This window comes from Pithys albifrons, chromosome 8 (assembly GCF_047495875.1).
Source record: "Pithys albifrons albifrons isolate INPA30051 chromosome 8, PitAlb_v1, whole genome shotgun sequence".
Lineage (NCBI taxonomy): Eukaryota > Metazoa > Chordata > Aves > Passeriformes > Thamnophilidae > Pithys > Pithys albifrons.
This window is the reverse complement of record NC_092465.1, coordinates 6,733,503-6,749,159: the sequence shown is the minus strand read 5'-3', so window position 1 is coordinate 6,749,159 and position 15,657 is coordinate 6,733,503. Positions and strand designations below refer to the sequence as shown.

General features: G+C 42.6%; 1 protein-coding gene across 1 annotated transcript in view; it reads right to left on the bottom strand.

Annotated features, from left to right (window-relative positions):
- DARS1 (aspartyl-tRNA synthetase 1) overlaps window positions 1-15,373 on the bottom strand; it is a 38,993-nt gene extending 23,620 nt beyond the window's left edge. Inside the window, exons 1-4 of the mRNA XM_071561868.1 lie at window positions 15,224-15,373; window positions 14,180-14,237; window positions 8,461-8,553; window positions 3,658-3,760 (exon numbers count right to left, since the gene is read on the bottom strand). Of these exons, the coding sequence (XP_071417969.1) occupies window positions 3,658-3,760; window positions 8,461-8,553; window positions 14,180-14,237; window positions 15,224-15,295 (326 nt within the window). The 5' untranslated portion in view covers window positions 15,296-15,373. The remainder of the gene's footprint in view (window positions 1-3,657; window positions 3,761-8,460; window positions 8,554-14,179; window positions 14,238-15,223) is intronic.
- Between the last annotated feature and the right edge of the window lie 284 nt (window positions 15,374-15,657).

Genomic DNA, 15,657 nt, shown 5'->3' with positions numbered 1-15,657 from the left:
AATCAGAATCTGTTAACCACCTCTGCCAACTGCGATCTCATCTCACGTGGCCCTGGCAGTGGGGTGGCAGGAAGGGCTCAACGCTGATAGAAAAAGAGAAAGAAAACCAAAACCAACCACACCCAACACTCGATGGAAAAAGCAGGTTGATAATGACTAATTGCTCCACTTGGCACCTCTGCTGTCTGAGGAGACAATTAACTCTTCCCCTTACACAGGGCCAGGCTGAATTGGTTCTTCTGATGGATGACAGAACAATTCCGAGCTGCCAATCCAGGACCTCCACTGGTTCTGTGCTGTTGGCTGAAGAAGGGACTGGACAAGTGCTGTGGGGAGAGGCTGAGGGAGCTGGGGGTGTTTAGCCTGGAGAAGAGGAGGCTCAGAGGTGACCTCAGCACTGTCTAGAACGACCTGAAGGGAAGTTCCAGCCAGGTAGGGGTTGGTCTCTTCTCCCAGGCACTCAGCAATAGGACAAGGGGGCACGATGGGCTCAAGCTCTGCCAGGGGAAATTGAAGTTGGAGATCAGAAAAAAATTCTTTGCAGAGAGAGTGCTCAGGCATTGGAATGGGCCGCCCAGAGAGGGGGTGGATTCCCCATCCCTGAAGGTTTTTTAACTGAGATTGGCTGTGGCACTGAGTGCCATGATCTGGTAAAGGGACTGGAGTTGGACCAAGGGTTGGACTTGATGGTCTCAGAGGTCTTTTCCAACCCAATCCATTCTATGATTCTATGATTTCCCAAGTTCAATTCAAAACTTTCCATAGTTAAACTCACAGAAATTTCTCTGTAAACCTGAGCCAAACCAGTACTAAGCATCTTTCACTACAAAGAACTCACATACTTATGATCATGGAGATAATTAGTATATGAATGTTGCTGACCACAAAAGGTTATGAAAGTTCTTGGTTTCCATGTGCCAATATCTAAAAGAGGAACTGGATTGTTTATCACATATGAAAATTTGTACAAGAAATGTTCATCATTTAATGAACTCTCATTAAAAACATAAGATCCATAATTTCACAAACTATTTTAAAGAAAGTTGTGGACACAGTATCAAAATATGAGAAAGTAGCACATGAAAAATGTAGTTTATGTACTACCAGTGAAAAAGTTAAAAAATTACATTTAAGGTACTTGAGTTGAATGTTTTCATCAATAAATGTGTATTTGCTCACTGAATGTGTAGGAAATGAGATGATGAAAAAGACACTGAGAAAGGCAGGGAAACAGGACAGCTATTTTTAGACATCTCAGACATGCCTCATCTGGTAGAAATAATGGCATCATTCCCGAGCAGGTGGAATCTGGCAGGGAAGTGACTGAGCACAGGCACGTCCCGGGCTCTGCCCCAGGTGCTGCTGCCACAGTGACCCCACGTGCACTCAGAGCCAGAACAGCAGAGCCTCGGAGGACAAGAGGCAGTGGCAATGTCTGACAGAACTGTAGGAGATAAAACACTGGAAAAAGTGAGAGCGTGGCAGGATGTTGATAAAACAGGTTTGTGGGTGGGAAGGATTCATGAGAAGATGATTGCACTAATGGTATTAACTAAAGCAAATCCCCAAAAGGACACCCAGAGGGCTGTAACAGAAAATTATACCATTCAAACAACGTGATGATGAGAATGGAAGCATTTGAGAACCACAAATAATGAGTAAAATGTGCATGCTGTGCATTAATAGAGGCTGAGGTACCAGGATTCAGCCAGCAAATACTGTCCCAAAAAGGAGCAGCATGAAAAGTCAAAACATGGTACAAACATCATGGGTCTGGCTACTCAGAGGAATTCACAGACTATCACAGACTATTCTGAGTTGGAAGGGACCCACAAGGATCATCGAGTCCAACTCTTAAGTCAATGGCCCACACAGGGGACTGAACCCATGACCTCAGCATTATTACAACCAAATTTTAACCAACTGAGCCAATCTCAGGGTTTTTTAATTCAGGTCTATCCCATCCAGGAAAGTGGTGAGATGACAGGGAGTTGGGAAGAATGTAAGGATGAGGTTCTGTCTGATTCAACAGCTCACTGCTGCCAGAAGAGAAAGCAGCTTTGCCCCCAACTCTTTCCAGATATCCTATTCCACCATTCCCTGCTAGCTCTGAACATCCATAACCTGGTGTAAATCACTAACCTGGCAGAAAACTAACTAAGTGAAAAAAGATTAGTGAATCACAAAAGACCATCGTGGAAAGTTTATAAGTGGCAGTCAGCACACTGCAGAAAAGAGCAAGGACCAACCTCCCTCTTGTGTGCTCCTAAGCACAAACTCTGCCACTCATGAAATGTAAGAAATTCAGCTGGGGAACAAAGAACCACAAAGCAAACTGAAAAACAGAGATATTTGAGAGAACTGTAGGACAGGAGAGTGAGATCACAACTGTAAGTGTTGTTCCACTGTTCTGTGGCACAAGTTCGCCCACAGAGCACAGGCAGACTGTTGGTGGGTTAGAGGGAGATGAATTGGGCAACAAGTACATTATACACTTAATTCTTTTCAAGAATTCCAAGTGTTGGAGCGAACAAACCATTTCATGAAGAAACAGAACACTTCACTTTGGCTCATAAACACCTGTAAACAGCATGTTTCACACTGGCACTGCCAGCACCAAGCACCGCCAACAGCAAACACTGCTGGTTCTGTTTTCCTGCTGCCTTGAACCCCATCAGCAGAACCATTATCCCAACATTCTTAACTTGGCTTCTGGAAGTCTGTACCACAATGAATCCTTCCTCTCCCTGACATATTGAAGGCTGAAGGCTGTAGCACTTTTGCAGTTAATTAGTGGGGCCTCCCTTCCCAGGCATGAGAGTAGTGCCAAGAGCTACACAGAAGCAACTCCAGTGCCACAGTTAAACACCACTGCACCCAACTGGTCCACATTTCTATTTCTGAACAAGTAGATACACATGATTAAAAGTTCTGCTATAAAACCTATCCATCATGCAAACATGTTTATTACTGGACAATCTGAAAGCATAGTCTTGAGGCCAAATAGAAGGCAAAGGTAATTTTTTTATCTTCAGGAAAAAAAAACCAAATAACTGAATTCAAATTACTGCAACAAACACTTTTAATTGGCAAGTCTAATACCCCTTTCCCACTATTTTTTAAGAATTAACTTCAAAGCCTCATTAAACATTCTAGTGCCAAAAAGAAGGTGTTGGTAAGAATAATCCAGTGCACAGAAGCTACTCTGAATTTCTTCAACTCAGTAAGCTACTTGGAACATGGGACTTTCTCACATCAGTTTTAACTGTAAGATTATTACTACACTGGACAATACACTGCATGTCTTGCAGAATAAAACCCCTGACCATGTGCAGACACACCAACACCACACACAGAATGAAGTGTCCCACTAAGCTCAGCTTGCCAGACTTTTTGTTAGCCAGCTTGGAAGCAAATGTAGGTTGTCCATGGCGAGAGAATGCTGCTTCAGCAGTTCAGAATGAATTTCAAGCCTGTTCTCTATTTTACCTTTTGTCAGTGTAATGTATTCAAGGCAATAGAGAGCTGACAATTTAAATAACTACATCTTAAAACAAACGAAGCATTGATGTTAATGTGTGAAAATGGTCCCAACCCCTGGGAGTCCTGGTTCCCACCATTGTTTACTCTGACAACAGGATATAATTGCTTACTTACTTGGCAGCGAACTTTACCATCTGCTTGCTCGCATGCTGTCCCACAGCCACCAGCGCCTGGATGTTGAACTGCTGCTGACGCAGGACTAGGAAGCACTGCTTCCCTGAATACAAAGAGAAACAACACAGGTGTATTGGGGACAAGTTACTCGAGGTCTTTGTGAATGAATGAGAAAAAATGCTTTACTATGAGAACACACAGCTGAGCTTTCACTGTGTGTGTGTGTGTGTGTGTGTGTGTGTGTGTGTGTGTGTGTGTGTGTGTGTGTGTGTGTGTGTGTGTGTTGCTCCTCCACAAACCTGCATCAAACCGGCAGCTCTGCAAGAGCACACCCCAAACACCAAGATAAACAATTCTGCATTACATCCACAAACATGGGAATGCACATTTGCTAAAAATAACAGGACATAATAATATGTAGACAAAATAAAAACAATCATAACTTTTAAAGTAACTTTTTCTTCAGCTGCAAGAAAGAAATCAAACTTTCCCTTGTTTCTTTGCTCACAACTACTCCAAGTCTAAATTATAATCAAAGAAGTTTTTCCTCATTTTCTCAAACCAAAGCTGTAGAGTTCACTTTACAAAGCTGCTCTGAGTGAAACAGGCTTGATTTTGCACTGCAGGGACTAAACCAACAATGTTCTCTAATACATCACACATTTGAGAATGAAGGGGTACAAAAGGAGTATTGATTCAAGAGAATGACAAGAACCTAAAAGGTCCAATTAAAAATTCCTGTAAGAGCAATTTAATAATTAACAGCTTAAGGAAAAAGAAGTTACTAGGAATTAACAATAATTTACAAAGAACATAAAACATTTTGTTGACTTTTAAAATGGGTATTTCCAAGTCAATAAGGTCTTTCTAATCTGTTTAGCTGGCAGTTACAATCATTTCATGTTTCTTCTCACATCTCTAATAACCATTTACTCCTTAACTTAGATTTAAGGAAATATGGTGATTTTAAATGCTTCTTCCTAGAAAGAGACATTATCAACAAACATTTCATTGTTGCACCAGTAGCTGATAAGTGCATCAATAGCACTTTAACTCCAAGTTGACTCAAACACTGTAACATTTCTACTGAGATGGTGAGAATAGGAAGAAACCAAAAGCTTTGTTAGACAGTCACTTCCCACTGATTGTTCACTTAGACTATAAAACAATAAATCCACATACACATAACTTGAAAACTGACACTAAAAAGCCAGTTGTAGTTTTCACTTGTAATTATGCAATTACCATTCCTGACACAGCTACAGAGAATTTAAACAGTATCAGAAGATAAAGGCAGAACACTCGACACACAATCTCACGGAAAGAAAAGCAAACATACGAGACTTGTACGAAACATTATTAAATATTAACATTATAATTATTGGAAGTAATTAACCTTGTCCTATGACAAACAAAATGCAGCTAAATTAATTACATATTTTCAGAAAGCAGAGCAAAACTATTTCTGTACTCCAGAGGTGTTCAAACCAAAATGCACAGATCAAGACACCTACATGTCAATCAAGTGGCAAATATTTAAGGATAAGACCGTGAAATAAATGGAGGGACCTGCTATCGCAGGATCATGGAATAGTTTGGGGTGGAAGAGGCCTTTAAAGGCCATCCAGTCCAACCCCCTGCAATGAGCAGGGACATCTTCAGTGAGACCAGTTTCTTCAGAGCCTCATCCAAAAGCCGTGGGGTTGCACTTAATCCTGAGCCCTGCAAGTCTGATCAGTATCTGCATCATAAAAGGACTCAAATCTGTTTGTCATGAGAAACAGTAGCTGTTTCCATGAAGAAAGAGGATGTTGTGCAGGACACAACCATTTCATATCACACAGCAGATAAGTGATCAAACAGACCTCACTGACAGGACCAGTTAAAATACCCCAGTTACAAAGACTGTAGGAGGAAACAGAACTTTTCCCAGGAGAGCTGAAGGCGTTCAAAATAAAGTATAAAAACCCAAGCCAATATCAAATCTAGCTCATGCTTAGATGCCTTTCCAGATCACAAGATGGGGAAAAAGGAGGCATCCGGGTGAGAAAAAACTGGGATTATGGGATGTACCCCGTATGTTTCAAAATACACAGTATTTAAGTGAAAAGCTAAGACCAACATTAGTCACATTCAAGAGTAAACTACTTTAAGTTTCTATAAACCAAAGCAATACCATGTCCCACAAGAATCCCTAAAAAGATGAAAAGTTTCAGAAGAAGTTTGGTCAAAAAGGTCTGACACAGTATAATGCAAGGAATGTTTAGTCACTGAACAAATAAGAGAAGACACTACAGGAGAATTCCATCAAAAGTAAGCACATAAAACCAACCAGAAATCCAGTGTCTTTCTTGGATAAATCACAAGATCTTATGGAAGAAAAGGATGTAAGAAAGGAATGTGTACGAAAAGTAAAAAATGTTTGGTGGTCACATAAATTAATGTATTGTGGGTTTCACACATTTGCCAGCAAAGAGAAAACTTTATATAGTTTATGATAAAATTTGGTCCAGTATTTAAATTTCTCTTGGTGTGATTCTTATTTTCAGATGTTTAATAAACCTTTGCATGCATAAAACAAAACCAAGTTCAGGTCTAACACACTGCTCAAGTTTCAGCTGCCTGGCCAAGCCCAGACCCGTTTCCCAAAGGCTTTTCCATGATAAACGTGATCAGTAGCTTAGGCTGGCTTTAAAAGAAGGCCAGAAATAATATTTATTTAATCTATAATAAAAACCACAGGCCCCCAAGCATTTTAATTTCAGTACAACCCACAGAAATTCCCAACACCCCATTCTTTACACATCCTTCAGTTAATTCCGTGAGACTTCATGAGTGACTTGCTGTATGAGCCAGCTGGAATCTGCAGTTGTTCCCATTCATTTTTTTGGTTTATTGGTCAGAATTACACAGGGTTAAATAAAGGGTATGTTGGTTGTTTAGGAGTCAAATTCAAGTTTCTGAGAAAAACTAAAGCTATTTTTGTGTAACATTTTCCTGTTTCCTGCAAGGCTTTCCTTTCCATAACGGTAGGAATAGTGCCATGATGTGTGTGGGAAAGGCTAATATTACTTTGTACTCTTAAACATTTGCTTTTCTTGTAAGATTCTTTCCCCCAAAGCTTAAGTAAACAAGTATATGGCATTCCCAAGCAGCAGTCCCTGAATGTCAGGATTGTTCTGTGCTGTCAGACAGAGAGGGACAAGAAGCACAACCAATAAATTCAGAACATTCATGGCCATGACCAGCAACTTTTGCTTTCATTCTTCAGGTTGTGTTGAAGTGTGTTGAAAAAAAGCTGAGTTATTTCTTCAAACCCAGTAGCCTTTCCTTGGGCCAAAGGTGGAGGATGACAACCAGCTGCAGTGAGTTTATAGATGTTCCTGTGACTGCCTAATGCATCTGTCACACAAGATGCCACAGATCAGTGTAACTCAGAGGCAGCAACCACAGCCACTGAACCTCACATTGCCTTCAAGGTCTGCAGAGACACCTGCCCTGAATATCCCACGTGGGGTTAATGGTCTGAACTCTTCCTGTAATTGCAAAAGAAATCCATAAGGATGCTCTTATTTGTGTACTGACAGTAGCATTTAAATCAGATGGAGTGTCTTCTGTCTGGACAACTTGGCATTGCAATGTCCAAGGGTTTCACAGCTTTCGGGGCTGACAATTCTTTAAATAATAAAGAAAGACTTCTACATAAAACCACAATGGGAAAATTGCAGGGGACTCCCTAGATTTAAAGATTCTAATACAATTTAAAACATGCATCATATGTATATATTTACATGCAGTTCCTTATTTTAACTGACTGCAGATCAGACACTCATTAATAGGGACATTTTTTAAGAAAATGACTGAAAAAGAGAAATGAATCTGTGGCAATATTGTGTACTGGATTCCTGCTCCTAATTTGCATCATTCCCAAATTTAACACTACTGTTAAGTTTCGCTCAGGAAGTTGATTTCTTCATACTCTTTTCTTTCAATTCTTGGAAAGACAAGGTATTTATATCTCACTACAGAGCTGCCAAACACAACTGAAAACAGTCAACAGTTGTCAGTCAGCATCTGATGTCAACTGCAAGGCCAAAGCCTGTTAAAGTTTGCTTGTGGCAACCTGGTCTCCAGAGGGAAGTTCTGATTCCAGGGAAGAAATTTGGCTGTGAGACAGCCAAGTATGGCAGCCCACACTGCTGAGAGCCTAGGAAAGGATTTTCACTTTATCTTGTTAAAGAAAGATGATGCTTCTTATCTGAAGCTCCAGATGATATAATCAGATACTGGTAATCGAAAGTAAAACTGAAATTTTAACACGGATTTTTGTTTCAAAGAAAAGGTATGGTGGAAATATTCACACGCAGCAGAATAAATATGACCTGTCTGATAACTGATACACTTATAATAAAAGTACATTTTACTGCAGAAGCTTAGAAGTCTTTTACCTCACAACTGTTAACATCCAAATTATGACTATAATATCTTTGAACTCCTATTATTTACAATTGTCCACATATTATTTAGCAATATGACAAACCCAAAATTCACATTTACTACAGTGTAATAGCAATCTCTGATTTCCACACTGCTGGAAACAAAATTTCCTTTTACCTCTTGGGAAAAGAGAAGCGGAAAAGGAGAAAATACCCAGTCAATGTGAACACTGAGGGAACACTGAGCAACCAGGTGGCAAATTTTCTTGTATGCATGACTTAAGGAATGGGCCATGAAACCAAAACAGACATTCAGGTTACACTAACAACATGAGGAAATAAAACTAAAATCCTGGAGGCATCTCACCTTTAGCTCTGCTTGTGTGAATCCTGCCACGAACCCAAACCTCTTGGTCAGCCTTCTCCTCTGTCAGGTCTTTTATGCGAACCAAAACTCTATCTGAATCACAATAAAAAACAGGGAGATTAAAAGTTTTTGGGTTTTTCAAGAAAATCATTTTTCACCTTAAACTTCAAATACACTGTCATTGCCAAATTTGCATTTTACTGTGTAAAATAGCTAAAATTTATTTTAAGAGAGAACCTGTTTGAGAAGCTCATCAAGCACTGCTATCACTGCCACTGTCAGAGTCAGGGCTGATCAGAAACAACCCTCCAAATTCAATGTACATGTGAAAGCAAAATAATAGGAATGCACAGTTTGGAAAGGTCAGGTTTTGGATAGCAAAGGAAAAAATAAAAATTATCAAGGAAAATACTTTTAAATAAATCAGGAGTTTAAAAATTGTATACAACCATTATGAACTGCCAATTTGAAGGGTGCATGACACCATTCCTTGAAAGGTACTTGTCTAATTGTATTTTTCTGGCGAAATGCATTTTTGCATGGTCTCAAACCACTTTTTACATCTAAAAATAGAGGATATAGATAGCATTGCATACAACCTCAGCAGTTGTAACAGCTACACTTGCCCATTTACAGTTTGTATGCAATTAAAAACACTGCTTATTAGGCAAAAAAATTCTTCAATATTGAACATACATTACATATGAATATGAGATATTGATCCTTACAGGTCTCCTCCAACTTGAGGTATTCCCTGATTCCATGACATGCCTTTCCTCACAGACTTCTCCTAGTTCCAAAATAACATTAAATTCACTGAGACACTTCCACTGTAGATTTTTCCCACCAGAACTTTTCCAAAGTTTGCCCATCCCAGGTCACCACCTGGTGTTCTGGACTCCTTCCTTCTGTTTCTGAATGCCACTCACAGCCTGTGCTGCAAGCCTATTGTTGTAGGGATTTTAGGGGTTGAAAATGCTGAGTAGCTTATGCTCAGGGCAATGCAGTTCTTTCTTCACAGATACACATTAAAACCAGGACAGAACAGAAGTGCAGAGAAATGTAATGGAAAATCGACTCAAATATACGAATAAAGTGTATGTGAGTGAGTGTGTGTGTGTGTGTGTGTGTGTGTGTGTGTGTGTGTGTGTGTGTCTGTGTGCACTGGGGAAGGGAGAAAGGGAAATACAGGTGTTATCACTTGCCAGCAACTTCTGATGTTCAAACTTTAACAGTGTAGTGCCATAGGAAACATGCAACCAGCACAACCTTTAATACTCCCAAGAGTTTGATATTCAGACAGTTAAAACTACCTGAGCCAACTTAAAACTGTATTGTTACAAACTTAAAGTATTTTCCAGGCATAAGCATAAAGACACTTTTATGGATCCTCAGTGTTTCAAGAACCACCTGCATTAGATAAATATATTTAAAAGTCATTTGGATACATAATGGTTCCTGTATCAAAAATAGCGTGGCCAGCAGGCCCAGGGCAGTGATCCTTCCCCTGTACTCTGGGTTGGTGAGGCCACACCTTGAGTGTTGTGTTCAGTTCTGGGACCCTCAGTTCAAAAAGGATATTGAGGTGCTGGAGCGAGTCCAGAGAAGAGCAACAAGGCTGGTGAAGGGACTGGAGCACAAGCCCTATGGGGAGAGGCTGAGGGAGCTGGGGTGTTTAGCCTGGAGAAGAGGAGGCTCAGAGGTGACCTCAGCACTGTCTAGAACTCCCTGAAGGGAAGTTATAGCCAGGTGGGGGCTGGTCTCTTCTCCCAGGCACTCAGCAATAGGACAAGGGGGCACGGGCTCAAGCTCTGCCAGGGGAAATTTAAGTTGGATAACAGAAAAAAATTCTTTGCAGAGAGAGTGCTCAGGCATTGGAATGGGCTGCTCAGAGAGGGGGTGGATTCACCATCCCTAGAGATTTTTAAAAGCAGATTGGACGTGGCACTGAGTGCCATGATCTGGTAAAGGGACTGGAGTTGGACCAAGGGTGGGACTCGATGATCTTGGAGGTCTTTTCCAACCCAATCCATTCTATGATTCTATGTTTCACCAAGAGTAAACAAGACACAGTTAAGACAGAAACTGTTACATGGTGTGAATTATTTAAAACTATTTCACCTTTCACAAGAGGAGTACTATAACAATATTCAAAAAGACATCATGAAGCCACTTTCTCCACCAGTGGATGACAGAATCAGCGTGGCTGAGGGAAGGGACTCCTGCAGGTCACCCCACCCCATCCCAGGCACCAGCAGGGTGACACAGAGCCAGCTGCCCAAGATCACTTCTGATGGGTTTGCATGTTCTGATGGGAATTTCCAAGGGGGGAGCCTCTTCCAGGGCAATTTGTGCCAATCCTTGGTCTCCCTCACAGCACACAAACTGTTTCCTGCTGTTCAGAGGGAGCCTCCTGTGCTCCTGTTTGTGCCTCTATTCCTGCTGATGTGGTCCCTGAAAAGAGCCACATGTAGCAGTTACGCCGCTTTGCTTCCCTCCTCTGACACTTCCCAAACTTTGTGTTTTCCTCTCTTTTCTAGAACACCACTAGCCCATGATGATGCCCATATGTGTTAAGCAATCATTTGTCCTTGTCACTCATTTTCTCTTGTCCAGCCCACATACTGTACCTTCCCTCTGTACTCTCACCTATCACTGACCTCAAATTCCTTCTACTTCATTTTCACCTCTTCCAAGATAAAAATGCAGCTTCTTGTAAGCTCCTCCCCACCTTATTCTTCAGACTATCACCTACTTGTTCTTTCACACATATAAGCTATGCTTGTATTTTCTGTCTTCCTGCCACATAAACACTTCTGAACAATTAAATGCAAAAATAAAAGGTGTTTTAAACAGTGCTACAGTTACATGAAGACAAGGCAACAAAGATTTTAAACAAAATTCCAACACAAATAAGTCTGAAATTACACTTCCAGTCCCAGTTCAGTATTCAGATTATCTCACCTTCATTGCCATTTTGACTCATTTTTGTGGGGAAGCTGTATTTTTTTGTTTCCTTAACTTACAGCATAATCTCTGCTTTTCAACATAAAAATATCCTTATCTTTCTCTCAGAACTCCAACCCCTTCTAAACATGCAAGGAGAAGATAAGAGCCCAAAAAGCTGTGTGGGATATCCAAGACAAAATCGTTTTTCCACCTCCAGACCCCATTTCCTGCCTGTCACAGCCTGATTAGTAAGTCAGTTTATCTTGCATCATGGAATTTTGACCAGATTGATCAGTATTTCTGCTGTCCCTGTGAAGTGCCAGCATCTTTGCAATACTGGAAAAGAGAAGGTAAGTTTGATAAAAACACCGTGGAAGTCAAAAGCAGTGCAAGATGAAAGAAGCTTCCAGTGAAGGGACATGAGATAATAAAGCTGAAGGGAGGAAAAAGGAAAGGCAAGTATGGTTTTACTAGAAATCATGGCCTCAGGAAGGTAGGAAGGACTTAAAGACCTGCCATGACAGGAACAGAGAACACAACTACTGGATTTGTAAATAAGAGTGCACTAGTCTCAAGGAAGGGACGAGGATGACCTTCAACTTTTTCATTACAGGCATTTTGTTCTTTATTGTTACCTAATTTTGGTGTTCTGGATAACCATCTTCTAAATAACAGAACACCAGGAGTGTTGCAGGTTGTATTTTAAGCCCAGTGGAAAACCCACTAAATGTTGTCTGTACAGTGACACTTTTTTTAAAAGAGGATCAAAATTCAAAAGGACAACATAACTAAACACAGCACTCAGCCTTTCCCATATAATTTACTGTAGCTTTCCATGTTTTCTTTCTCAAAATATCTGTTCCTTACAGTACTTTTGAGTGTTTCTTTTCCATATGAGACAGTTGGCAAGGCAGACTTTCTCCAGGAGCAGGATTTGATCCACCATCTCAGTCTGCCAGCTTGGGACCACCACTTTGCTTTGGGGAGAGGAACCACAGCAGCTGGGCTGGCTTAGTGTGATCTCAACTCCAGTGCCCTTTCTTTGGTAGGCAGGAGGTATTTTATTCAACACTGACTGTTAATACACTCTCTTGTCCTGTTATATACTGACATAATGCTCCCCTTCAGTTGGTTTCAACCTGTGATGGCTCCTCAGTTCAGCAAAGAGATTGAGGGGCTGGAGCGGGGCCAGAGAAGAGCAACGAGGCTGGAGAAGGGACTGGAGCACAAGTGCTGTGGGGAGAGGCTGAGGGAGCTGGGGGTGTTTAGCCTGGAGAAGAGGAGGCTCAGAGGTGACCTCAGCACTGTCTAGAACGACCTGAAGGGAAGTTCCAGCCAGGTAGGGGTTGGTCTCTTCTCCCAGGCACTCAGCAATAGGACAAGGGGGCACGATGGGCTCAAGCTCTGCCAGGGGAAATTGAAGTTGGAGATCAGAAAAAAATTCTTTGCAGAGAGAGTGCTCAGGTATTGGAATGGGCTGCCCAGAGCGGGGGTGGATTCCCCATCCCTGGAGGTTTTTAAACTGAGCTTGGCCGTGGCACTGAGTGCCATGATCTGGTAAAGGGACTGGAGTTGGACCAAGGGTTGGACTTGATGGTCTCAGAGGTCTTTTCCAACCCAATCCATTCTATGATTATATGCTCTTGTGACTCCTCCTCTTCCCTCACATTCTACATTTCCTTTCCTAAGGGGGTCAACCAAAACAACCATTCAGAGAAAAAAAATCACCTGATCACAGATAATGTCGCTTTTCCACATTTCCCTAAGAAGAACTTACAAAAGTCAGTCTATTCCTTCCCTGGTTCCTGCTTCACGCACTGAATAACACCAAGATTTGTATTTCCTGGGATGCTGGCCCAGGAGATTGTTCTGCAGCTGACAAGTTTTTCAGAATTTCAATTACCCACCAGTAAAAAATGAGGATTACCTGAATGCAGGGTGGTGTGTGTAATGATAAAACCCATAAATATTAAAATACAATATTTATGGATTTGGTGTTCCATGCAGGAGCAAAGAAGGCTGCACAAGCAGACAGATATCCTGCTCAGAGTGCTGCTGGAACAAGCCACAGCAGAACTCACTGCAAACACAGAACAAACCTGACATCTCAGGACTCAGTACATTATGATTATAGTAATTTAATAATAACAAAGGAAGTCAACCCTGCAATGCTGGACAGAGACAAAACTGACAAGCTGTGCAAGGTGTAGTCCAGGCAAAGACAAATATTCAGACTCCATAACCCAGTTCTAATACCCAACCACACTCCTGGCATTTTCTTCTTCCCTCTCATTTCAATTTCCTGTGTTCTGACTTGTGTCCATGACCCCCTGCCCAATTACCACACACTTTCAAAGCCAGGCTTTATCTTTCCTACACCCTCCCATGAAGCAGATCTAAACTGTAATAAAGTCACAGCTTCCTCTTCTCCAGGCTGAACAAGCCCAGCTCCCTCAGCCTCTCCTCTCAGATCCTGTGCTCCAGTCCCCTGAGCAATGTGGTGGCTCTCCACTGGACTGGCTCCAAAATGTTAATGTTTTCCTTGCACTGGAGAGCCCAGAACTGGGCACAGCATCCAAACTCCAGTGTCTCACAAGTGTCAAATGTATTCAAACAAAGGGAAAGAATGCCAGTGGGATTTGAATGAAAAAGTTTGATAAAACATTTGTCAAACAAGTACTGAAAGCATCAAGTATATATATAACTTCTTTTTTCCTTCTTTCTCCATCCCCTCTCTCCTGCAAAAATTTGTTTTGTTTTTTTGACTGACCTGGTTTCTCTTGGGATTGTATCATTGATGACACTCCATATCTTTCTTTAGCATAATCCTAAAATGGAGGTGAGAAACACACATCAAAGAAACATACACAAATGATGAGCAAAACTACAGAGTGAACTGAGGCAATACAAAATATTCAGTTGTAATATTAAAGAAACTGTGTTTTAGACTCATACACAAGGGAAAGAAGATGTGCCATGAAAGAAAAAGTAATTCCCACAACTGCAAACATGCATGAGGATCATTACCTGTTACACAGACGTTTGTGTGATTATCTACAAAGTGCCTATTCCTGAAAATAATTTGAGTCCTAGGGAAGTAGATACATTATTTCCTTCCCATCTTCAGGCACACACAGAAATCCAGGAGATTGCATGCAAATGTCACAGCCAGTGAAGCCTCTCTGCTAACAAACCCTGCCAGGTAAGACACAGGGGAACTTTGCCTTTTTTCCAAAAAAGCACAGTTCTGGTTTCACAACGAAGCCCACTCACTACAGATAAAACCCCTTGATTTATTTATTGTATTCTTTTTATTCTAAGTACGTCATTCCAAGTGCTTCATTTGGAAAAGAGGAGTTTGCTCCTCTGCATTAGATGAATCGTGGCACACTTACAACCTTATGGAAGCCGCCCATATTCAGAATTCCTTATCGCTGATGCATTTTTGCCCTTTCAACAACAAGCAAAACTGATTTCATTACAAATAACGATCGTTATTTCTGTTTTTACTTTTCCTTGAGAAACACTGGCCTACAACCTTTCATTAGTGCTGTGTGGCCTCCATGTCCGAGACAGAAGCACCTGCCGGGCCAGCAGGAGCCCGTGCTATGGAGAGGCAGCCCAGGTGTTTCTGGAGGGGCTGAGCTCTTCAGGAACCACAGACCGGGCCCGGCGAAGGGGGGTGGCCACGCAAACTAACGCCAAAGGCAGCTGTGCCCCGCGGCCCGGCCCAACCCCGCCTGGGCCTTGCCGGGCCTCCCCACCCCGGGGGAGTCTCCACGCCGCGCCCGCCCCGCTCCCTGCGGGCACCCACATCAGCCGCCGCCGAGTCCTCGGTGTCGGTGCGGCGGTCGCGGCCCTGCCCGCGGCTGTTGGCGCTCGGCATCCCGCAGCCCTCACGCCCCTCACGGCCCCTCACGACACGCCGCCTCCGCCTCCAAGCGCCGCTATCGCGAGAGCGCCGCGCGTGCCCCGCCCGCGGTATCGCGAGAGCGGCGCGCGCCGCCCCCGGAGCCCCGCGCGGGCACCCGGCGCTACCCTCAGGGCTCGGTGAGGGGTCGGGGCCCCTTTTCCTTCCCCGCTCCTCTTTTCCTTCCAAAGGGGCCTCATTCCCACGCAGCCACCGCCCTCCTGGTGGGGCTCAGCGCCTCCAGCCCCGCGCGGGCTCCCGGCGCTGCCTTCAGGGCTCGCCTGAGGGCCGGGTACCAGCTCCGCTTCCGTGTCCCATCCCCGTTCCCCTTTTCTTTC